Source organism: Lepidothrix coronata, unplaced genomic scaffold, assembly GCF_001604755.1.
Source record: "Lepidothrix coronata isolate B3197 unplaced genomic scaffold, Lepidothrix_coronata-1.0 Scaffold2, whole genome shotgun sequence".
Classification (NCBI taxonomy): domain Eukaryota; kingdom Metazoa; phylum Chordata; class Aves; order Passeriformes; family Pipridae; genus Lepidothrix; species Lepidothrix coronata.
Window position 1 is genome coordinate 5,149,756 of NW_016690182.1, and position 25,633 is coordinate 5,175,388.

The following is a 25,633-nucleotide window of genomic DNA, read 5'->3' on the forward strand; positions in this document are numbered from 1 at the left end:
CTGACAATACATGCAAAGGGATGAAATTGGATGAATGAGGAATAGAAGGGGCTTGTATCTTACTAGTAGAAGACTGCTTTAAATCCCATAAATTTTGTGTACAGAGTTCTCATTTGTGGCTTTTGATCTTCCTTTTGCTTTTTATATAATAGGTACTTCAGCAGATTATTCTTTTGAAATTTGATATTTCATTGCAGTAATAAACTGGTAAAAATGAGGGGAAAAAACACAACCTGTTTGTCATGAAGTTTCCCAGGGCTAATGGTTTTTTCTGGGGAGACCTTTAGAGGTGAGAGACCTTTGGAGGTGATGCTGTGGCTTACAGGTCCTCAAAATTCCATGCTTCTCCTTATATAGCATGCTGTGGCAATATTGACATTGTGTTGTGACATACTAAAGCATCTTTATTGAATTATCTAGAATATGTTACTTAGCCTGTTGTGCCTGCATGTCAGTTCTGCCACTTTGTCATTTTTTGCCATTATTTCCTTGTTAATGTGGAAAAATCTTGTTGTCCAATCACATTCTACTCACTGACTTTTCTACTTTTGAGGTATTTTCTGTTGGTGTTTGGATGAGAATACCTATGGATTTTCATAAAGTACGTGGTGAATATTTGGGTTTTAAAATAATAGTTGCTTGTTCTAAATGTTAATAGTGGGAATTGTAGAGTAATAATACATAGCTATAACACTTCAGTGGAAGTGCACATCTATATTATTGCTGTAATATTTTGTCCAGCAATGACTGAGATTTTTTCAGTGTCTAAATTGCAAAAATGTGGTTTTTTTCATGGGATGAACAAGTCAGTCACACCTGTTATCTGACATGCTTAGATTTAAATTCTTTATCATGTAGAGGAAAAAATATTTTACAATATAAAGTAATTAATGCTCCTCTGCATTCTCCCCAGGAGGTTGTAATAAAGGAATGCCAAGACAACTGTGAGAACTGACAGAGCAAGAGGAATGGTAGAGCAGAACCCAAACCCTAATGTCAGAATCTTATTTATTTTTTTTTTTGTGTTGGCTTTTAAGGTATCAGAATTATTCTGTAGAGTATATAGGGGAAAAAAAACCCCAACACTCTGGAAAGGAGTTGTTCTTGAACCCGTTACAGGAATACAGTGGGATATATATTCTATGACCAAATCTTGCATGTGCAGGTGCTACCTTAGTCATATATAGGGTTTTGTCTCCAAGGAACCATTTATTCTGCAGACTTAGCAATTTCTATGTATGAAAACTAAGGACACATCAGGTAGAACTGTAATCTGCTGATTTTCTTAAGTACTTTGTAGTGCACAGGAGGTCTTAAGCTGCCTAGCCAGAATTATGACTTAACTTTTAAACACTTAAGACCAAATATAAAGGGCAAAAAATAAGTGTTAGTCCAGCCTAAACTGTGAAACTTTGACTGCTGAATTTTAGCTTTTTCAACAGTGACAGAATAAAATAGTTCTGCTGCTGTAGAAAAGTTACAAGGTATGTGTATTTGCCTTGCTTTTTCTGTTTCTAATAGTAGGAATCAATAGACTAACACCAACTTTGGCAAAAAGTCATTACAGAACTGTTTCTAATTTAGCATCATTAAACAATCTGAGTCTGCAAATTTAAACTACAAATGGCTCAATGAATGTAAACCCTTTGTCAAATAGATAAATGTGGATGTGATACTAAGGCTCCCAGAGAGACTAAATGCTGTTAGGAACAAAAGCTTTATAGCAGTGACTGAGCCAAATATTGCTTTGTTTCTGTGGAAAACAAATTTGAATTAACCAGCGGGCTGTAATTATGCTGGAAACAGCTTGAGACCTGTGATCATTTAGTTGTTTTAGAAGGAATTTGAAGATAATATTTTCTGTGTGCATATCCTTTGGAAATTGTACCAAATCAATGGATGATGTTGCTCAGTCCTCTTCTACTGGTATTGTGGGAACTAATTTTGTGCTGGCTTTGGTCACAGCATGGCCTTGCTAAGAAGTGATACAAAAAGGTTCAAGTGATGTTGGGAGCATCATAATTTCTGTGTTGTCCATCCATATCCACTGGTGTTGGAAACAGTGATCATATCTTCAATCATCTGAGTGTTTCTAGTAGCTGTCATCATTTCTGGTGACACCCTGGGCTTGTGTGCTCCGGCAGAAACTTTTTCTCAATATGGTGATTGCGTGTTGAAATCCAGGAAGACTTGACTATATTAAAAAAAAAAAAAGGGAAAAAAGGGGAAGGTTAAGGCTTGACATTTAAGTACTAGTCTCCAAAACTTTGCTTCTAGAGTAGCTTAAGTAGGTTACCTGGAGCCTGACTTGATTTGAACACGGTTCAGTGTCCTGTCCCTCAAGTGAGGTTGTGTTTGTTGTTCCCCTTGTGGCTTTGCTGCCTTGGGTGATCAGGCTTGCAGAGCTGCTTCTGTACTGACTTTCCCTTTCGGATACCTTCTTCATCTGGTCACTGGAATGAGCATCTCATGCTATAACTGTGTCTGAACAGCAGGTGAAGTTGGTGCACTCCCTGCCTCTGCTCTCCAGCGTGTGCCCAGAAACCACCTTTGTCCTGTGCTGATTTTGTGAGGTCTGGAAGTCCTATATCCTCATCTCCTGCTGCCCTTGGCCAGAGCCTTGTAAAAGTAAAAAGCCACTTCTCACTGCTTTGCTATATTGTATAAAGCCTGGTTTTCTGTTCTCCTTTTACAGAACACTCTTAGTTTAGAGGAAGGGTGGAAAACGGAACATCTATTTGCTTTTCAATTTAAGAAACAGAAAGCTTAGCTTTATATGCCTTTCTTCTGGAGTGGAGATTTAGAAGAGCTCAGAATGAAGTTACTAAATAAATGTTTAAATGTTCTGCTGTTACTGCTGCCCTTCTAATCTATAAACAAGGTCAGGTGTAAAAAGTGAGATATTTGAATATAAAGATCAGAGCATTGCCCAAGGTGAGCAGTATTCGGCACTAACTGCTGTAGCTATTTTAGAAAATTGCATTCACAGTAGTTACAGTGCAGTGTTCATTGACTTGAGGCAAAAGGTTTGTAAACTTCTGGTTGTGATGGCCCCTTTCAAGTGAACAGCATTAAATGGCGATTTTAAGAAATTCAGTAACCTGATAAATGCAAAATGCTTTTAATTACATTTGCAACCCCTAGCTCATCTATTAAAAATATAGTCTTTAAACTGTCCAGTAAAAACACTGACATCTGAGGCTGATAGCATGGGATAACTGGTCATAATAATAAAGGAAAAAAAAGGCAAGATTCCCACTCCTAATGTTCTGTGTGTGTCACAAAGGTGATCCGTGCAAAGCTATTTAGGTCCCGCCTTCCAGTGCTGTTCCTGTGTTCATCCTGCATTTGGATCTCGAGCAGCAGCCTGGGTCAGTACCTGTGCCCCCAGAGCAAGAACTGAACGTACTAGATGGACTGTTGAGAGGAGTTAACTTGCTATGTCAACCTATCAGAACAAAAATGAACTTTTCTCTTTGTTTTCTCTTCTGGAGTCACGTATCTCTTTTAAAATGTAAACTTGCATTTCCTATAGACGCTTCTGTATTTTTGTAATAAGAAATCATTAACAAATGATAAAACTGGTTAGTTTTACTGGGTTGCTGATACCATAGAAGAATTAAGTTAGAAACTCATGTTAAAAAACAGTAATAAAAGGAAGAGATGTTATTTTAGGGGAGGACAAGTGTAAAAGTAACTTATTTGCCTGAATAAAGGATTTCCTGAAATTGTATGAGTAGAAGATATGGAATGGAAGAAATGTGAAATACCATGATAGTGTAATTTGTTCATCTACATTATATTAATATTTGCATTTCTTAATAGAAGTATTATTATATTTTCTTTTATACAATGCTGCCATATCAGTTGCGCTTATTGAGCTCCAAGGTGGGCATTTAATTTGTTGGGAAATTCCTAAAGTCATTACTCATGAAGTTCATAATAGGAAGACAGTAATAGAGTCAATACTTACTTTTTGGCAGAACAAGCTTACTAAAATACTTTCTGGCAGATTACACATACAAAGTAAAAAAATTACTGTATATTTAATAGTGAATGAAAGTTTTGTTGTATTTTACAGATATTTTCATTAGTAAGTTCATTAGCAAATTACATTCATAGCTGCATGTATAGGGATAGCCCTGTAATGTAACAGATATTTTGATAAGTCATAAAATTGTGGAAAATTTGGCTTGTAATAAGAATGTCTTAATATGAAATTGAAATCTTGTTCTTTGTTACCTGATAAATACCAGAGTCCTGGCACGTGCTAGGGGTGATTGCTGAAGATGCCATTTACCAGTGACCAGAACACTTGTGGTCATGGGTCATTGAACAGTAATTTGACAGAGAAAATAAGTTGTAGTTCTTTCAAAAACAAGCTACTGAGAAATTAAGAATTTACTGTCTGGCCAATATGGCTTTGGCAAGCTTTTACTGACTTACGTAAAGACTGTGGGCTTTAAATAAATGGAGAATATGCAGTCTCAAATATCTGTAGCTGTAGGCTGATCTCCTTTATTTTCAAAGACTCTGCACAACAGATGAATGGTTTACTAATGTAAATGAACAAATCGTTAATATTCTTAGTTACCTTGTTTCTCTTGCATCAGAATGAGCTCAACTACTTCTGAAGAAAACATAACAGAATATTGTTTTATTTCATTTATGCCACTGAGCTCTATACAAAATGGCCACTCCATAATTTGAATATTCTAGTTGAGAATAAAATTTGTCATAGTTTCCACAGATCTTTGCTTATCGTGGGTCACCTGGATGCCTCTGAACAGTTTTACCAGGTTAATATTTGCTAAGTGCTTTAGAAAGCAGTTTGCCTCTGTAAATCATGTTGTATCTGCAGCCAGCTCAATTTGTCAGTATTTGCTGGAAAGCTGAAGCATATTAATATCCATATAACGCACACTCCGTATTTCACTGCTACAAAAATACCAGTTGGAAGTACTTGGAGGATTAACTTGGAGTCACATTTGGTTATAGCTGTAAGGGAAAAACTGCTGTACTTGAAAGAGTCAGTGTAAGGTTAGAAAGAAAATTCTGATTGAAGTTACTTTGTGATGGCAACTAATTAACCTCTGGTGCCTTTCTCTGAACTGTGAGCCACTGCATCCCAGAGGTTGCAGCTCCTCTGCCCTCCTATTGCAGTGTTAATATTCATTTCACATTCAACTCCAGCATTCCCTTCTTCTTTCCACTATAATGTTCAACCCCCTCCAGGCCAAGCGTGTGCCTCGAAGGTGGTGTTAATTTCCACATTCAGAGCAGCTTGTTGTGAATTCTCACTACATGTTATTGTAGTTTTAACTTTTTCTAACCTTTTTTTTTTCTTTTTTTTAGAACTCTGGTTAAAAATGGTACTGCTGTGCTACACTTCTTGTTTAATGATTTCTATTGATCAGAACAATAGAACTAATTAGAAAGTGAATTAACTTTCTTCTTCGGTATATGCTTAATTGTGATACACTGTACTTAAAATAAAGTAAAAAAATCAATATGTTTACATTCATTATTATTGAGTTAATTACAGTGCTTAGCAGACCTATGTTAATGAATGTAAATAATGCCTTTGGTAAGTGTCCAAAGAAGACAGATGTACTTACTATGGTTTTGTTGAGAATTCAGTTGGACGTTAAGTGCATTTCCTGCCTGTTCTGGCTGTGAATGGCAGAGTTATTTCTGAATATTCACTTTACAAGCCCCCCCAGCAGAAGTTATATTCTGAATACTTGGAAATTTTTCTGGAGGGCAGTTTTAAATTATTGTGTATGATACAGTGCTTGGGTTGTGCTCTCCGTATATTTCTGTCAACACAGAGAGTAAGAGCTGTCGCAGTTGCACTTTGTCTTGCAAAGAAAGGTTCCTCTTGTTGGGTGAAGATAAATGCTGAAACTTGCACAGAGCCAGTGACAAAGGCATTATTTCTGGTTGCTCTGGGAGTGCTCTTTCCCTCCCGGTGAATGTCACAGAGCTGGAATTCAGGGGATCAGGGCGCTGTCGCCAGGTCTTATTGCTGACTTGTGTTGGAACTTCTGCCAAACCCAGCTCCTCAGTGTCACTTTCTGCAGAAAGGGAGAGGGTACTTGGCCCTCCTAAACTGTTAAGCTGTAGGTTAAAAAGGTGGTTTATTTAGCAACAACAAAACGAACAAACAAAAATCCCCAAAGCCCCACAGACAAACACATCACAGTTTTTTTTTGTCATAGTTGCTTAGATATAAGCAAAAAACCAGTATAGGATTAATACAATCTGCTTATCTTTAATATTTTTTCTCATGGAGTCATACACAGCCAAGTCAAGGCTTGAGACTAGAACTGTAACACTTATATTCTGGTGGATTTTTATAGTGTGAAATTTGCAGTTTTTAATGTCTAATTCGCGTGTGCAAGTTCCTGTCTGTATGTAACAGCCAATGTGGAAGAGAAATAGTGAAAATCTCTTCTGCAGAAGAGCTCCAAGTTGTGAGCTGCTGAGCTGATGTGTGTGGTACAGGTATTAGAGAACTGCTTGTTATCTATTGCAAATCAGGTAGGGGAAATAACTGCTTACAGTAACACCTGGCACATCGAATGTGTACTCTTGAGTATTGCAACTACTGTAAAAATTTTTATGTCCTCTCTGTTGGCTGTGCAGTTGTAACAAGGCATTGTGTGCTATAGAGACCAACCTCTTCAGGCAGAGCTTGGGAAGCTGTGTGTAACGTGGCCCGTTCAGAAAAATTTTCCATGATCCCTGCTGTTCTTGGAATAAATGGAACATGGTGTCAAGGTCTTTGCCTTCATTTACAAAACTTATGAATTATGCTGTCTTTCAGGAAATCAAGTAGTGTTGTGGCAAACATGGTAAAAAGCTCACTCCAAAGAGCCAAGAAGGTTGGCTTACTTGTGTGTTTCTTTTCCTAATGATTTTAACTGATGTGTACATCTTCTATTTTCTTCTGAATTTAGAGAAAGTATTTTAAAAGCTCCTTCATGTAACATCTATCTGATCTGACATTTCGGGAAGCTGCTTCAAGAGCAAATAGTCAGATTCGTGCTAGTTGAATCTGTTGTTCCTTCCCACCCACGCTTACAAGTCTCCCCACATTATTTTATATTTCTTCTTAGAAAGACATGTACAAATTTAGAGACTGGGTGTCCTTTGAAATTATGTTAGACTCTTGCCTTGATGTGAATGTATTAAAACTAAAACAAACAAACACCACCAAAGCTAAAACACCCTAGAACAAAGCGAACAAAAATATTTTGGGTCATGAGCTAGAAATTGCTTTGCTGCTGTGTTACATTGTTGTATTTGTTGTATGCCAAAGATAGCTTGGAGAGCACTTTTCTGAAGTACACCCTGTAAACTTTATCTAAATAATTCTGGATTTGTTTTATAAAATAGAGATAATTCTGTTCCAAAATTGCACAAATTTTGCATGCTGCAGTACATCCACATTTATGGGTTTATTCAGCTGTCTGAATACATTAGAAGTCACAGCTATTTAGATGTACCCTCGTTCCTACAATGTTATGTCTGTGTGCATAAAATCTCACTGTTTCAAACCCATGTACGCTGTTGAATGGTGAATTTGTTCTGAATATGTTTTTGTAGCTGACCTTTTGTACTCATGGGTTTGAACAAGGCACGTTGGTGCTATCTGGGTAATGTGTGAGTTTCAGAAACTGCTCTGCATGGGCTTTGTACCCAAAGAAGGTGGGGGAAATATTTTTTTTGTAGAAGGAAATTATGAAAGTTATTTATCTTCCGCAAATTCCAAATCTGCCCTTACATAGTGAACATAATCAAAATTGGGGAAGAGGAGGGGGATTTAAGCACATTCTTGTCACTTATTTAAAGTAATTTCTGAAACTAGCTTGGAGGCCAATGTTTCAACTAGCACATTTAAAGTTTGGAAAATTTTTCCTATCTGAGTTTTGCAGCAATTACGTCAATTGACAATCTTCTGTGCGGCATGGAGTCTTTATTAATAATGAAGATGCCCTCATCTGTAGATTAACAGCTTATGTTTGCTAATTAAAACTGTGTATATATGAGTTATACTGCCCTGCATGCTCATAGGTGGCACATTAGATCACGGAAATTACAGAAGCTAGTTACTGTTAATATTTCTGGAGATGAAATTAATTTACATTGTATAATAATTACAGGTTAGGGTAGTTAGATCTCATATGTATATCTCTTTATGTAAACCTAATTTATATCTCAAGATGAAAATAGAAGGCTAATAATAGTGCAGTAATTCTTTAACAATTCTACCTAAAATTAGCTATTCCTATCTAGATTTGGACAGTAATTGCTGGGAATCAAATCTTAAATTAAAATTGTGAAGTGGTTACCTGCAGTAGCAAAATACTGGATCATCATGTCCTAATGGAGTTCTAGCCTCTAGTTTCTAAAGGCAGGTTAAAGTTACAGCTTGAAACTCCATGGTCTGTATTTTCTATTATGATGTTCATACATGAGCAAGATAATGCAAGTCATAAGACTGAAAATGCTTACTTAAATATTACACTTAGACTTTTAATATTTCACCAGTTTGCCAAGGAAAAGCTAAGATACTTCGTTTTGGAAACCAGATAAAACCCCTGCAAGCATCCTACAATATTGAAAGCACATGTAAAAATAACATAGTGTGCTAGTGTCTAAATCAGGGACTTGGGAGTGGAAGGAAAAAGAAAAACTTACTAGCCAAAAATCAGGTCTTTGAAGTTATGGTTTTTTAGAGACTTAATGCTTCACTTTCTTAAATTAGCTGAAGGGAACCACTAAGGACTGATTCTGTTGCCTGCAGATTTTTTTTTCCTATAGCCTCTGAGCTGTTACATTTCATCCCAGAAGACTGTGGTTTAAGAACAAAAGATCACTGAGTGAAAATGAGTTTGGTCTTAAGGTTCCTCTGTTCCGATTTTCGTAGATCTCTGGTGGAAGAGGAGGATCCTCATATGAAAGTATCTCTTGGTAGCAGCGATATGGGCGTCTCTGCCCATCTACAGTCTTCGAAGACAGGAACCACAAGATTTTTCACCAGCAATACTCACAGTTCTGTGGTATTACAGGTAATTAAATATTCTTATGTCTGTATTGATCTGTGCTGAGAATTTTGGCTGCTCTAAACAATGCCTCCTCTCAATAGCCTTTATCAGTCTGGTACTTCCTAAAAAGGCCTCAAAACCCCCATGTTATTGTGCTGTGCTGGCAATGCCCACAAGCAAGCATAGCCTGTGACTTCATTTCCACTGAGTTAAAGATTCAGCTTTTAGCAACAGCACGAAAAGAAAAACCTGGCCTTTTCCTTGAGTCATATCCTTGTCCACTCTCAGTTTCTAAGAGGTTATATAATTTAAATTATGAAGTGACAGCAGTGTCAAAGAAGCTCACTTAAATGTAATCATGTAGTTATGTTAGGCAAACACTTGTACCATCTCCTGTGTGAAAGCTGCTGTAGGGATGTGAGGAGAGCTCTGTGTTCCATCTTTACATCCCTAAGCTGGCAGAGCCCTGCCAGGTTTGGTGTAACACCCTGTGCTGGGCCTGACTCTGTGGCACTGCTCTAGGACATTCCTCTAACGGATAAAAATGTGATCCTCCCTGAAGCTTTAAGAATTTAAGAGTATAGTCATTTTATCCTCTCGTTTCTGCTGGAGCTTTTACATGCCATAGAGTCAATCCAACAGCTTCATAGCTCTTGCTGCTTTGCAGTGTGGTCTTTCTCAGTAGCGCAGATGACTTTCGTATGGTAATGACTCCTTGGAAAACTGCCACTAACTTTTTTTACTTGCTGCCTAAATAGACTACCTCAGTTTGGGGAAAAAATTTGATTTTTAGTTCACAGAAGCTAGTGATTTTTTTGATTTAGTTTCTAAGGCTTGCATGATTGGTCATAGTTCTCCCTTGCTTGAACACTAAGAAGAGAGCTTATTTCCTCCTTATTAATTTCTTTCTTCCAAATTTGAGCAGTTGGTGAACTGGTAGTTTTGTTTGTAGCCTAGTTTGTAGGAACTAGGATATATAAGGCAAGTCATTTGACTGATTGAAATACACTGGGTTTATATAATCCTGTCTTTGGCTTCCGATACATTGAAGCCAATACTCATTTTTTCATTTGCACTCTGTTCTTTTCCGTGCAACAAATTTGAATGTTCATTTCTACTTACTTTTGCAGTTTTAAAAATAAAACTTGCTTTAAGAGAACTTAAATTTTAAAGCATGCAGGTTGATACCAAGACTTCTTTAAGTGTTAAATCTATAAAGACAATATTTGCATTCCTGCTAGTATTAGAAAAACACCAGGTTGAAGGAAAATATTTTATGTTTGAGCTTATGTTCTGTAGTGCATGAAGGAGGAGAGTATTTCACCCATCTTCCAGTATCCTCAACTTTAGAGGAAAATCTTACTCTACAATACTTTAGCTGACTCTTGTTTTATTACAGTTAGCCATTATATATAATTCAGAGAAGATCAGATATATTAATGGGAGCTAATTTTGGAATTCTTGCCATGCCATCTTTGGTAACAAATTTGATAATCATGGAACCAGGTGACAGCTTTTCTTTCAGGCTGCAGAATTTGGCAGCCACTTAGGCTGCAAAGAACTTAAACTAACGTGGAAAAGAATTATATCTAGAATGCATATGTGTCCAGAAAAGGTAGGTCCAAAAAAAAGACATCAATCCCTACCTGAAACAACTGCTATTGTGAACGCTTACAAAAGAAACATCTTCCTGAAAATACCTTAATTATTTGAATAAAGCTACTTTCTAAGGTCCAGTGTACTTTGCATTCTTTGGCCATATCTGGAAAATAATGATTATTCTGCTTGTTTTCAATGAATAGTAATAATAGAATATATTAGAGATAATGGTGTTAAGATGACAAATTTTTTCTTTGTCACTTTTTTGGTACTACAGTACATATGTACATAAAAGTAAATAAGTATTTACATAAGGGAAATGAAAGATTCCTGCTGTCCTCCCAAATCAACTGGGTGCTTTGCACTGTGCTTTTCCTGCAGGGTTTTGACCAGCTGCGAGTGGAAGGTTTGCTTTGTGATGTGACGCTTGTTCCTGGAGATGGTGACGAGGTGTTTCCTGTTCACAGAGCAATGATGGCTTCTGCCAGTGATTACTTCAAGGCCATGTTCACAGGTGGGGTTTTTGTTAGAGTTGCTGTCTCCAAACTGCTGTCATTGGGACACTGAGACACAAGTTCAGTGCTGTGTCTGAATCAGGACTGCAAACGACGTTGTGGGCTAATTAACTCTCTCTACTCTTGCATATGGGTTTTTCAATTAAAATTTTAAATTATGTTTTAATTTTTGTATAAGTTTATGAAATTATTTCAACCCCATCAAAATGATCACGTAAATTTACCTGCGTGTGTTTTTCAGGGGGAATGAAGGAACAAGATTTAATGTGCATTAAGCTTCACGGTGTGAACAAAATAGGCCTAAAGAAGATCATTGATTTCATCTATACTGCAAAACTTTCCCTTAACATGGACAACCTTCAGGACACTCTGGAAGCTGCCAGTTTTTTGCAGATTTTACCTGTTTTGGATTTCTGTAAAGTGTTTCTTATCTCTGGGGTAAGACTCCTTGTTTCCCATTTACAATGATTAATGCCTTGGTATGTGGGGGTTTTTTTTATAATGACATTGACCATGTAATAGTCGAAGTTAAGTCTAAAACTTACCATTATTCATAATTTGGATTCCCAGAGAACAAGGTTGCTGTGCAGTTTTCTTGAAAATCTTTTTTTTTCTGAGTATTACATACAGTGTCAGTTTGATGTAAGTGCAAGAGCTGTGCTGTCAAAGCAGTTCTGCCTGGAGAGACACTTTGGTGTTATTTGTAATGTTTCCTGGAGGTTTTCTAATGTTAATGTTAGTTGATTATATACCTTACTAGAAATTTCATTTTACCTGTAACAGGGAAACTGTTGTGTTCCACATGAACTCATATGGAATTCAGCTTTCTGGTAGCCTGTAATGAGAAATAAAGAACCAGGTATTCCCATTGCTCTGCAGAGTACAGGCTCAGAAATGTGACCGCCCTAGTTGACATACACCAGGATTTATGCAAATAAGAGGACTCCAAGCTGGTAATAACATCAATTTGTTTCATAAGGGAAGTGTTAGAGACATCTAGGGTCTATAATGCGCTGTTTTGCTTTTAATTTGGGAATATTTTCTAACTGGCTGATTCTCTGAGATTATTGCAATAATTTTTCATTAATCTTAATACTCTTCAATCCTACACCACCAATTTTATGTTGCTCAGTGTTTTTTTACCTTCCAAAATGAACACAGTGTGCCTTTCCAAGGTTGACATTATTATAAATACCAACCTGGGAAAAGGTCTTAGTGGTGTTCTAAATCAGGGATTTGGAGCGGCCTCCCATTGATGGGAGGTGAGCCCCGGGGACATCATGTTGCCCTTTCCCCTTTCTGCATAGGGCAGCTGCTTGTTTATTTTCCTTTCTGAGGGAAAGGGTTTTTTTCATATTAAATAGTGTTATTTGGAATAATTTTTTTCATTGTTTAAAATGCTTGTTCTCTGAAGGTGCCTTCACTTATGATATTGACTCAGTCACTGTTCTTGTTCAAGTAAAAAATGTTTTGTTTGATACTACATTTTCAAAGAATCAGGAAGACTTTATTAATTCCCTTCATTTTATTGATTCTTTTTTTCTGGAAGGCTTTCATTTACACCAATGTCTAAGGAGACATAATTTCATTCATGGTGTAGCTCTAGAGGAAGTACAAAATTGAGGTTTTGCTGTTGGCCTGGTTGTATTCTCAGCATCCTTGTATAAAGAAATTTTGAATGAACTTACTTTTGTTGGAACAAGAGTTGGCTAGGAAATTGGGTTGTGGTTTTTTACTTTTTTAATTATCATATCTTAGCTTTACAAAGACTATTCCCCAGTTTCACTCTATTTTTGAAGGAGCATTTCTGTGATTTAAATGAGTATTCTGAGCAAGTCTTGAGCTGATTTCTACTGAAGATATCTGACTTGAGAGCAGCATCCACGACCTGATGTAAGCATTTCCAGACAAATGCTTATTTGTCTTTGAATTGTCTAGGGAGTCCATTATTAAAGAGATTATAGAAGTCAGTTTATGTAAGACATAATGTAATTGTGTTAATTCATAATAGGGTTTTGGAAATATTTAGAAAGAAAAGCAGAAGCTTAAGGTAACAGCTTAATTCATGTAAGAAAAATAGTGAGACCTTCAAAGAATTGTATCTGTTGTAGTTGACTTGAAAGTGTTCTTTTATTTGCTCTGCATGTACACCTCTCCTGTCAAGTAGCTCATTGCTGTGATAATCTTTGCTCTGTAGCCAAACAGACTCTGAGAAACACTGGAATACTTCCTAAGATGTTTTCAGTTTTACTCGTACTATTAGTTTTAAATATTTATAGCTGTACAGTAGACTAGGACTACTCCTATGTTCACATCTAAATGAGGCATAATGTAATTAAAATTAATAAAAATGCCATGGAACTGTTGTCAGAGTAGTGAGTGCTAGAGAGCACGCAGTAGTGATTTTGCAAAAGTAGAAGTAGTGTACAAAATGGAGAAAGATGAGAAACCTGTCCAAGTAAATTACAGCACCCAGGGGAAAATCACAGGGTAATGGGGAAGGGGGTGTTGTACTGTAATTAAAGGCAACATTCCAAAACATTGAAAATGAATGTTTTGGCTGTACTTGCTTAAGTAAAATTTATTCCTTCCATAATTCTGTGCTTTATGGTTTTGTAACAACTAGCAAATTGTCAAATATTGAGGGCTTAATACTTGGAAGTCCTGTCTTGTCAAAAGAACTTGGTTATCTTAGGATGGAGCAAGATAATCTGTTTTGTGGGAGCGTGGGATTTAATGCTGGGGCCAGCTCTGCCAGCCACCAGAAACTTGCCTTTTGTTATGTAGGGGTATGATTGATTCCACTTTCTGAGCTGGTCAGATTTCTTTGCTGTTTTTTCTTGGCTTCTGTGTATGGGAGCCCACAGAAAAATTGAGGGTTTCAGGGGTATGTGAGCTCTTTTAAACTTCCACTTTTTGAAACACTGTGTTAAGTGCTTCAATGTCTAACAGTCATTGAAACAAAACAAAGTTAGGCACCCAAATGTTTTGTGGTACTGGGCTTCAGAGCTTGACTTTCTGTGCATGTTATTTCTGAGTTTCTCTCAGAAATATGCTTGCAATCGTTTTGCTGTGTCCAGTTTTGTAGTATTTTATAGTCCATTAAGTTTTTATCACAGCTTGGGTAGTGACTGCTTCAAAATTTCAAAGAATTAAGTGAACCACATTCTCAAGAAAGTACTTTGGCTTTTGCATTGGGATTTTCAGGCTGTAATAATACAGTGCTGTGCTTGACCTTTCTTTTTTGAAAAGCTTTTTAGTATTTTGTGCAACTTCTGCTTTGTAATAACAATTGCAATGAGTAATATGAATGAGTATCTCTGTTCAGGAGTCAAAGACCACATAAAATAGAATTTATTTAAATAAAATTTTCAACTCCTTATGGAGCTGCTTAGCTGTTTATGGCTTTTAAGTCTTTCTGTGTGAGTATTTTTACTAGTTACTGGATACACTGTACAGCCAGTCTTATGTTTTCATCTGATATTTCCATTCCTCCTGTTCACTTTGGTGGGATTTCCAGAAGTTACAGTTGATGAGCTCCTGATTGATGGACTTCCATACAGAACCATTTCCATGCCTCTCATAAGTAGCATAGCATGTCAGACCTTTTTTTTTTCCAACACTTCACTAACTGAAGTACTTAAGTGTTTAAGTAGCATTATTGTACTTACTCTCTGTCCAATTTGAAATATTTAAGTAAAAGTAGCTATTGCATTACATTCTATTGAAGGATTATTTTTTTTTTTGGCTCAGGATATAAGAATGTATAGAATATATATATTTTTATGACTGTTAAATCTTTGCAGTATAATTTAGTCTGGTACATTGATTATTATCTTAGAACATGGTAAAGAGGGTAATAGTAATTTTGCCAGGGAAAGTAACTTTTAAGAAAATATTTGTTTTGGCACCCTAATCTGAGGTGAGTGGTGGAATTTGTTAGTGAGCCAAACGTAGTGCACAATTTCATAAGCATAACGGGAAGTTCTTGCAATCGTATATGAAAAATCCCAGACCTGGGTGCAGTACAGTTCCAGTGGATTAATAAAGGCAGTGTAAGGTAAATTTTCCAAGAATTTTGGGGTGAGTGGAAACTGCTCATGTCATGTTCATCAGTGATTAACAGTGTAATTTGTCAATAAATTTCTCAAATGTAAGAATTCAAGGAATATATTAAATTGCATAGATTTAAAGTGTAAGATAACTATGCTAATACATAACTTGATGCATGCTGGGCACTTGGTGAGTGTCAGAGAGTCTGCAATGACTCCAAATACTTCACTGCAACCTGAACACCATGTACCAATGGTACAGAACCTGTATGGGTTTTGCTTTGATCTTTTAACTTCAAGCATGCCTTTTCAGTGGGCAATGTCTTACCTTCACATGGAGGAAGTGCTGCATCTCTGTATTTTGATGCCAGTAAATGTATTCAAAAGGGATTTTTAAATACAGTAACTGTATAACAAGAGTTAAGATTTGTGCTATGCTGCAAGTGAGCTGTTTGTGATTTTTCCATTGCTTAATATTTTTTTATTATACAACTGGAAAGAAATTTTAGAAGTAAGAATGTCCTGTTTCATTTACTTAATTTATGGCGTGGTGTTACTTCCATTATGCAATTAATTTATGTAAATTAAAAATTTAGGATTCATCCTTAGGAAATGTACAGAAATTAGAATCATAGAATGGCTTGGGTTGGAAGGGACCTTAAAGATGATCTAGTTCCAACCCCCCTGCCATAGGCAGGGACACCTTTTACTAGACCAGGTTGCTCAGAGCCCCATCCAACCTGACCTCGAGCACTTCCAGGGATGGAGAATACACAACTTCTGTGAACAACCTGTTTGGTACTGACTCTAAAAAACAGTCAGAGAATGTTTTATAGGCCACTACTAGTTGGTGTGATTACATTTTTATATAAACAACGTGGTCTGTCTTGTAATAAAAAATAATTTCCAGGTATCCATTGCACATATAGTTTCATAACAGAACTCCTAAGAGTCCACTGCACCTTCATCTTACAGATAGGATCTGATTACAGGGTTACTGTTCCTGGAGATGAAGAATAAGGTTTGGAACCTTTGAGTGTATGAAGGCGTTTCAAAATGTGTGAATGAAGACTTTGGGTAACCACAGATCTTAACTCCTGGGCAAGTTAGATCAGTTTCTAGTGAATTAAGATGATCTCCTATTCCTGTACTCATTAGACATTTGAATTGTCTGGTATTAAAGGGCAGTGATCAGATTGAGTTATACAGCATTAAAATCTTGTAATCTCTGTCATGACCAGAAGGTCATTTGAATGTTTTTGAAATCTTAGGTTGCAGTCAGGTCATAGTCCTCAATCTTTATAATCTTTTTAAAAATAACCATGAGATTCGGAAGCCTAAATTCTTTTGGCATTACAAGTATAATGAGAATCACAAAGTCGTGGAAATGGTTGACACTGAGTAGGACTGACATGCACAGAGACTAGAAAGCATGTGTAAATGAAGCTTGAATTGCAATAAGGTTTGAATGCAAAAAAAGCTGCAATTCTCAGCAAGAAGCATTTGATTGACTTGCTTTGCACATGTAGCACGGAGCTTGATGAAATTAATTGACTGGGTTCTCTGGAAACCCACTTTAAGTTACGCCCCATGCCTGACACGTTTCTTCCTCCTCTGCCTTGGATCCCAAGTGACCTCAGAAATTTAGGAGCCAAAGACATAAGAAACGTAGATGCAGGAACAGTGTAAAATAGATGTTTATCAAGATATGGTCACTCAAGTATTGAATTAAAGTAGGGTGTGATCCATTCTGTGTTCAAGTATTGAATTAAAGTAGGGTGTGATCCATAGCATTTAATGCGGTGGGTAATCTTAGGGGAAATCCTACTCGGTTCAGTCTTAAAAAAATTTATATATATATATATATATATATGAAATAAAGTCACTACCTTTGTCTTATTTTTGATATGTAATTAATTTTGAACATAGTTTGTACGAGGACAACCTTGATTTATTAAAGATCCATTTTTGTTTGTTTTGAAGGAACGTATTCATAGGGTTGAACACTGTAAATAAAGTGTCCGAAATATGTGGCATAGGAGGGGTAGCTGTGCCATTCTCTTTGGTTTCATTATGCCAATACAATTTTAATAATGTTTAAAAGTCTAAATGTTAAAAGTTTAAATGTCTAATGGTAAGATTTCTGCATTGCTCTCTGTAACCTTGGGCTGATCACCTCTCCCTTAACTGTATTTTCCATGTGTCTTTCTTACAAAGATGTTTTCAGAGTTTTTCAAAGACAAAGTGCTGTATGATTGCTATGCATAGTCATTGTATAATGTATTTGGCACAATATATGCCATCTGCTTGTTACTTTTCTCATTTCTTTCTTCAAAATAAGAAATAAATTGGGTCTCCCCTTGCAGTCATGAATATATACATCACATTGAATATTTATATGCTCATGTGTAAATCACCCTGAGCATTGTGAAATGATGAAATATTGCTGATTCTACAGTATTCATTAAATTTTACATTACCATTTAGACATCAAATTAAGAAAGTGTTTTGATTCCTTTTTCTGTTTACTTAATAGGTTTCATTGGAAAACTGTGTTGAGGTTGGGCGAATTGCCAACACATACAATCTCACAGAAGTGGATAAATATGTTAATAACTTCATCCTGAAGAACTTCCCCGCATTATTAAGTACTGGTGAATTTGTGAAACTCCCCTTTGAACGTCTTGCCTTTGTGCTTTCAAGTAATAGCCTTAAGCACTGCACTGAACTTGAACTCTTCAAGGCGGCTTGTCGCTGGCTGCGCTACGAGGAGCCTCGGATGGAGTACGCTGCGAAGCTAATGAAGAACATCAGGTTTCCTCTGATGACACCCAATGATCTTATTAACTATGTTCAAACAGTGGACTTCATGAGAACTGACAACACCTGCGTCAACTTGCTTTTGGAAGCCAGCAACTACCAAATGATGCCATACATGCAGCCGGTGATGCAGTCGGAGAGAACGGCCATTCGGTCGGACAGCACGCACTTGGTGACGTTGGGGGGAGTGCTGAGGCAGCAGCTGGTTGTCAGCAAGGAGTTACGGATGTACGACGAGAAGGCCCACGAATGGAAATCCTTGGCTCCCATGGATGCACCGAGGTACCAGCACGGCATCGCCGTGATCGGAAACTTTCTTTACGTGGTCGGGGGCCAGAGCAATTACGACACGAAAGGAAAGACGGCGGTTGACACGGTCTTCAGGTTTGACCCTCGCTACAACAAGTGGATGCAAGTCGCGTCTTTAAATGAGAAGCGGACCTTCTTCCACCTAAGTGCCCTCAAAGGACATTTGTATGCAGTTGGTGGTCGAAATGCAGCGGGTGAACTAGGTGAGTTCTCTTGGAGCCGACCTCTTGCCCCGTGTCTTAGGCCTCGAAGGGTGGAGAGGAAACAAGTCGAAGTCATTGGCGTGCAGCTTCTTTCTGGAAATACTGCAAATGCAGAGGGAAATTTGTCTGGATAGCATTAGAAGTTAATTTTAGAAGGGATTCTACAAAAAAAAAAATGTCTAAATGCATTTATCTTGTGTAGTGATGCATGACATCCAATGTCTTTGCCCTTACCATCAAACATGAAATAAGCATGTATGTGTGCAAGTGTGGTGGTATATAAATGCAATTATAAAAAAAAAATCATTACTTTAGCTGAGAAAACCCACTCTTAAGGGATACATGACTAACTGAAACTCGCTGTTCAATGAAGGTTACATTTTAAAAGACACAAATTTTCTGGATTAGTAATTTGAAATACTAAGGGTTTTTTGCTGCTGCTTTTTTCTTTTTTAAGTGAAGTAATGACAGTGATTTCTTTCACTCAGAGATCAGTGAGATTCATTTATTCTGACGTTCTGGGCTTTTTAATTATTTAATTTGTTATATTTTGTGAGTACATAGTTAACTTACTTGTATGTATGACTCTCCTGCTGCCTCCTGTTTTTCTTCCCCCTTGCAAATGATAATTCATTTCACTTGATATATAAAAAAAGAAAAAAAATCAATTTATGGGAAATAAGATGGTTGGAAACAAAGAACAAATACATGGTAACTTTTAATTTAGCAAAAGTCTGCAGAGGATGACCTGTATTAATCCACTGCTTTGTGCAAAGCCACAGTGGTTAGCATTTAGTCAAGTCTGGGGGAGTGCACTCAATTGTACATTTGTCTGTGCTTTAAAATTGAAATATTACAGTGATTATGCTTGGAATAATTTAGCATAATATTGCATCTCAACCAGATGTAACATTTCATTATTTTGTTTGCTGCTTTCAGTCCAGTACTCAACTGTGTTTTGTCAAGTCTTTCTGGCAGTATCTCTTGCTGCTAGGATTTGCTTTTTGGACGTGCACAGATATCTTTAAGTTCAATGAGAAACATTTTTAGTTGAAACAGTACTAAATCTAATTTCTACTGCAGCATCTGTGATTTTTTTAATTAATGCATCTCAGTTATTTACATACACACTTTTTTTCATGATCATATTGCAAACTTTCTTAGGAAACATATAGTACGTTGCTTCCACCACACAAAACTGGGCTGGGTTTGCTAGAAGCTTAAAATCCGTTCTAATCTTTGATAAAATGGGACATATAAAAATGCCTCCTGTTTCCAAAAAAGATGGGAAACTGTTTTGCAATAATTTGTTTTCCCTAGACAGCCATTTTCTGCTGCAGATCATGAGGTTTTCAGAGTTTTTCCTACATGTCACTTTATTTACCTGAAAATACATTCTAAACAAGCTTAATAGCCTGTAAAAGGCCAAATGTACAAACTAACATGTATTGACATTTTTCTTGAGTATCAGAAAACCTGAAAAATAGCTTCAGTGAGCTGTTTTGTAATGGTGTGAATTAATAGTGGATAATCAGATTGCTGACCTTGTGCACTGTACCATCTCAGCAGAGTAAGGTTATAATAATGTCAGTGAAAAAGTTGCAAGTCTAACCAAATCAATGTGAAATAATGCCATCACTAAGCCAGTGCAAGCTGTGTGTGCAGCAGGCTTTAAGTGCAGTGTTCCCTTAAATTAGATCAAGCAGTATCGTTCTGCTGACCTCAACTCTTCTGCAGCTTTAATTAAAATACAAAATTTATCACCTATATAAAATCTTCTGTAAAGATATCATTAAAATGCTGCAGCGATTTCCACACAGACCTGAAAAATGTCATTGGATCATTCTGTGGGAAGAGCACTCTAAATGCTAAATATTGTAGCTGTCTGATGCTTTGATTTGGGCTTCAGTTTCTTTTCTTGTTAATTGTGAGGCAAGTCACTTTTCATTTTCATGTTTCTTTCATAAACCTTGACAGCCAAAAGATGAAATCCAGCTTAAACTTCCCATTCTCTTCAGATGAGAAAAACTCTCAGGCATTTCATAGAAGAGAAGGTCAAATGTGTGTTGGACAGGTATTAAAGAAGTTGCCCTTGGGTTCAAACTAATTTCAATCTGTTGTTAGAGAGGAAAAATTCCCCAAACCAGAATTCAGCTTTCTGGAAGATCAGCTCTTATGGAAAAGGGCCAAAAGATTAAAGTTACTAAAATGAATTTTTTTTTTTTCTCCTGACATTCACTGGAATAGAAAGTATACTTTTTTGAAGCTTTCTATCGGGCCTTATCAAAACAGTTTTCAGATGTTTCATCTTCTGAGAACTTTGTAAATGCCACTTTCTACCTCAGCAGTATGTGCCTTAGTGTAATAACCAGCTGCTGTTTTATCAGTGCATGCCACTGAGAAAAGTTTGGTTCATTAGTGAGGACAAGTGAATTTCCAGGTGTGTGGTTACATGCATTGCAATGTGGTAAATATATACTTGAAATGTCCCGAATTACAGTTCAGATTTTTCAGCTGTGTAACAACTTAGGGCTGTGCAGGAACATGCACTGCTCCTGGAAGGATTGTACGTAATTCTGGTTGGTTCTCTTAGAGTGGCAAAGCTGGCACCTGCTAAAGGTATTCCCAGAACAGAAGGCAGGGAGAGCAGCACTTTGGCACAAGGAGGAGCCCAGCCTGGAGAAGGCAGGTGTGCAAAAGACAAGACTTCTTGGAAAAGGAGGCAAAGGGAAAACCAGGTGTGACTCACTGAGATACTCATGAATCAGAGCACACTGGTAATTTCCAACTGTGCTGTTGTGCAGAGTATTGGAGACTGTTTCCTCTTCTCAGACAAGCAGATTTTTGTAGCTCATTTCAAGAGTTCAGTTGTGATGCTTGATGGCAGAAGCTGTGCCTGTAAGTACTAGAAAACTTGTGCATTTAGGTATTTTGGAATATTTCAGGCTTTGCCGTTGATGGGCTTGAGTGGAGTTTGAGATTTTTATATATGGGCTTTTCTTAAGCACCTTAGGGGATGTTGAGTTGTGACTCAACCACAGATTCGTTGATACTTTGATCACCACACTGCAATGAAGATGGAAAGAGAAGACTTGTAGTCCAGGCAGGACTTCTTCTTCTGCCCCTGTGCCCATCAAGTTGGAAGGCATTTATTTTCCAGGTGCCCTCTAAGATGCTGAACCCTCCTTGTTTATGTAAAAACTTCTCCTGTGAGTCTATATTTTAATTATAACTATGTACTAAAAAAATATATTTTAAATGTTTTCGATTAAGGATATATGCATCATTACCCATTTGGGCTGTTTACTGTGAGTAGTAATGTGAATATCAAATCAAATGTGAACTGGAGGACCTCTTCCATAGGGGCTTATTTTGAAGTGGCTCCTTTCTATTCTAGGACAAAATTAGTCAGGAACTCTTTAACCAAGTCATCTTTGAGTTGTATAGAAACCAGCTGTATTATAGAAATTATGTAACAAAATTAAGAATCTGGGTTTTAGAACGTCACACAGTTGCTAAGTGCTGCTGTAATAAACCTCAGGACACAGGAGATGCTACTGACAGAGAAGTGCTAAATATCTGTATACTCCTCAAATAGCATCACAGATGGCACCATAAAATGAGTGCGAGCTGAGCATCCCTTGGGACTGCCAAAGCTTTGTGTCTTTTTGAGATTGCTTAATTCTATTAAAACGAGGCTTGTCTTGCCTGGATTATGGTAATGAACACATCACAAGTTCTACTGTTAAACATAAATAAAGTCTGGTTTGAATCATTCAAGCTGTTGAAAGAATAAATCCATCAGTCTCATGCTTTATAGGATATATACTTAGGTTCAGTAAAGTAGTAGGTTTTGAGTGTTTTGTGAACTGTGCTCTGCCTGGAGACTTTGTAGAGAACATCCTGATGCCTCCCTTAAATTGATGGGCACCTTTAATAACTGGAATTTAGAATATTTTTTTCTTTTCAGTGCAGAGGGATATCTTTTCAGTGCAGAGAAATTGAATGACCTTGCAAGGTAACAGGGAAACAACTACACCAATCAATCAAACAAGAGTAGGGCTTTTCAGCTGGAAAGTGATTAGCTTTGTTCTAGAGCACAGTAAATGAGAGATTTGAGTTGGAATAGTTTGCCTGAAATACCATCAAACAGTGCTTTAGCCGTAGTGGGAATGTTCGAGAGAATTTTAAAGACACATCAGGACGTGAGGGATCTTGGACTGAACATCATCCCTTCTCAGATAACTAATGTCTTTACAACTTGGTGATAGTGATGGCAGTAATGTGTACCAATTTCTGCACGTTCTGTTTTCTCTTGCTGAAGTGGTTTTTTGGCTACGGCTTCTCTCTTAAATGCAATCCATAGTGCAGAGCGAGATAAAACCGTCCAGTGCTGAATGTCACGTTCATCTGGGTGCTGCTGGCTTTGTGATTGCTTTGCACATACTCTGCTCTTCCTGTCCCAGTGTGTTAGAAATACAAGTTCCTCACCTCAGCGCACAGTGGAAGCACCATGGCAAAGAGGATGCCTTTGTTTTTGTGAAAGCAAGTAGAATGATGAGCGGCGGGTCGGAAGGGTCTACTGTCAGGGTGGAAATGGGACAGCTATAATTACCCATCAAATCTTTTTTTTTCTGGTTTTGAAATTTCTGCACATCTTTGCTTCTGATTGCTAAATGGAGCAGAGTAGAAAGGAGCTTTCCTTTTTAGAAAAGAATATTGGAATGGATGCATTCATTTTTACCTGAGTGAGCATGGGTTTATTTGGTGATTGGGCAAATACTGCATGTGGTGTCAAGTTGCAGTGCAGAGAAATTCAACTCATAGATTTATATATATTTAATAGTGTAACTTCTGATATGTTCATTACCATAAGCCAGGCAAAGGATATTTTTAGGACAGCTTGGAGTTAGGTTGAGTTGCCTATTAATCACTGTATAAGTGCTCCTGTTTGGTGTTCTTTACTGGCCTGGCCAGTACTGCTAATTCTGCAGGCTTAGACTAACACTAACTACATTCTGCCTTTAAAATGGCAAGTTTCTCCGGTTCTATTTTTTTTGTTGTTGTTGTTTCTTTCAGTAGATGCATAATCCTGGACTGTTAAGTTACCATCACTGATTCCATAGAGCTGACTCAGATTTTCTACCCTTGATTCCATAAAAAACATTTTCTAGAGCATGTAAAATGCCACTTCTGAAGACAGATTCATTTTTTGTGTGAATCGTTCATAAACATCTCTCTTCAGAGATTAAGCATTGTATAACAGGCATTAGAATCTCATTCTCAATTTTAATTATTTTAAATGAGGTTTAATTTGTCTTTAAGATAACTTAATTATTCAGAATTGCTCTGTGCATCATAAGGTCAGTATATCAGAGGATTTTGGAGGATCTCCTGCCCCTCCGATCACATTGTACTATTCAAGCTGCCAATCCCTACAACCTGCACATAGCCATTATTGAATCTGTTTTCTGTTTGTATTCTCTGTATTTGTTGCATAGCCCTTTCCCTGCAGCCTGCATCTCTCCCATCTTACTTGGAAGAGAGGATTCCTTCTCAGCAACGTATTCTGCAAGGACTCCTGGGTGCTGGGTTTCTTTTTAACTTAGTACTATCCTCTGTGATTTCTGATCTGATAAATCCTTTGATCATTTTAACATTTCAGTTCACAAAGAAAACTGCACAAATGGAGCTGTGTATTGACACAGGCACTCCTTTCCAGATTCAGGGATGTTTCATCTTGTATTTTATTACAGCCTGGCTTTTGTAAACTCTTTGGTTTAGTGACTTCCATATGCTGTGCTGTATGTTGCTGTGCAAGTACTTAATAAAACACTAGACAATAGAAAATTAGTCAACAAGGGACAGAGTGTACTCTCAGCAGGTTTGCTGATGGTACAGACCTGGGAGGAGTGACTGGAACACTTAAAGGATTGCTGACATTCAGCAAGGCCAGGACATGCTGTAGAGGAGTCTAATGAAGTTCAGCACAGGCACCAGCACAGGCTGGGGGCTGACCTGCTGGGAAACAGGTCTGTGGAGAAGGACCTGAGAGTCCTGGTAGACAAAAAGCTGTCCATGAGCCAGCAGTGTGCCCTGGGGGACAAGAATGCAAGGGTATCCTGTGGTACAATAGGAAGAGCATGAGTTTGCATCAGGTTGAGGGAGGTGATTCTGCTCCTCTGCTCTGCCCTGGTGAAGCCACATCTGGATTGCTGCGTCCAGTTATGGGCTCTCCAGTACAAAGAAGACAAGGAACTACTGGAGAGGGTCCAGTGGAGGGCTAGGAAGATGAGTGGACTGGAGCATCTGTCTTATGCGGAAACGTGAGGGAGCTGGGTTCAGCCCAGAGAAGAGAGGATTGAGAGGGGATTTTATCAATGCACACAAATATGTGAAGGACAGATCTCAAGAGGATGGGAGCAGACTCTTCAGTGGTGCCCAGTGACATGACAAGGGGCAAGGGGCACAAATTTATATTTGGAAAGTTCCATCTGAATAGGATGAGAAAATTCTTTACTGTGGGGGTGACAGAGCACTGGAACAGGCTGCCCAGGGAGGTTGTGGAGTCTCCTTCTCTGGGAATATTCAAAACCCAGCTGAGCACAATCTTGTGCAACCTGCTCTGGGTGGCCCTGCTTTAACAGGGGGCTTGGACTAGATGTTCTCCAGGGCACCCTTCCAACCCCAACCATTCTGTGATAAAGCTCAATAATTCCCTTGAAACTTTCTCAGCTGAACAGTGTTTCTTGTGGGTACTTCCTCTGTGTATGAGTTTCTGCCACTGCACTGTACTCAACACCAAAATGCCACAATGGCTTCAACACTTTTATGTTGTCATTTGTTTCCAACAGCCACTGTGGAATGTTACAATCCCAGAATGAATGAATGGAGCTACGTCGCAAAAATGAATGAACCCCACTATGGTCACGCTGGAACCGTGTATGGGGGATTAATGTATATTTCAGGTAAATAATTCCTATGACATTATCTCTATGAAACAATTACTTATCTAACCTGTTCTATTTCAGTGGGAGACAATAAAAATTTATCTGTGGTTGCAGTAGGTTTGCTGTAGTATA

General features: G+C 37.6%; 1 protein-coding gene across 5 annotated transcripts in view; it reads left to right on the forward strand.

Annotated features, from left to right (window-relative positions):
• The window catches only part of KLHL13 (kelch like family member 13), a 74,404-nt gene that overhangs the window by 40,284 nt on the left and 8,487 nt on the right, over nucleotides 1-25,633 (forward strand). For all 5 annotated transcript variants that reach the window (XM_017818185.1, XM_017818195.1, XM_017818166.1 and 2 more), the window contains 5 exons: nucleotides 8,936-9,077; nucleotides 11,034-11,166; nucleotides 11,409-11,605; nucleotides 17,756-18,551; nucleotides 25,406-25,519. In XM_017818185.1, coding sequence (XP_017673674.1) covers nucleotides 8,936-9,077; nucleotides 11,034-11,166; nucleotides 11,409-11,605; nucleotides 17,756-18,551; nucleotides 25,406-25,519 — 1,382 coding nt within the window. The remainder of the gene's footprint in view (nucleotides 1-8,935; nucleotides 9,078-11,033; nucleotides 11,167-11,408; nucleotides 11,606-17,755; nucleotides 18,552-25,405; nucleotides 25,520-25,633) is intronic.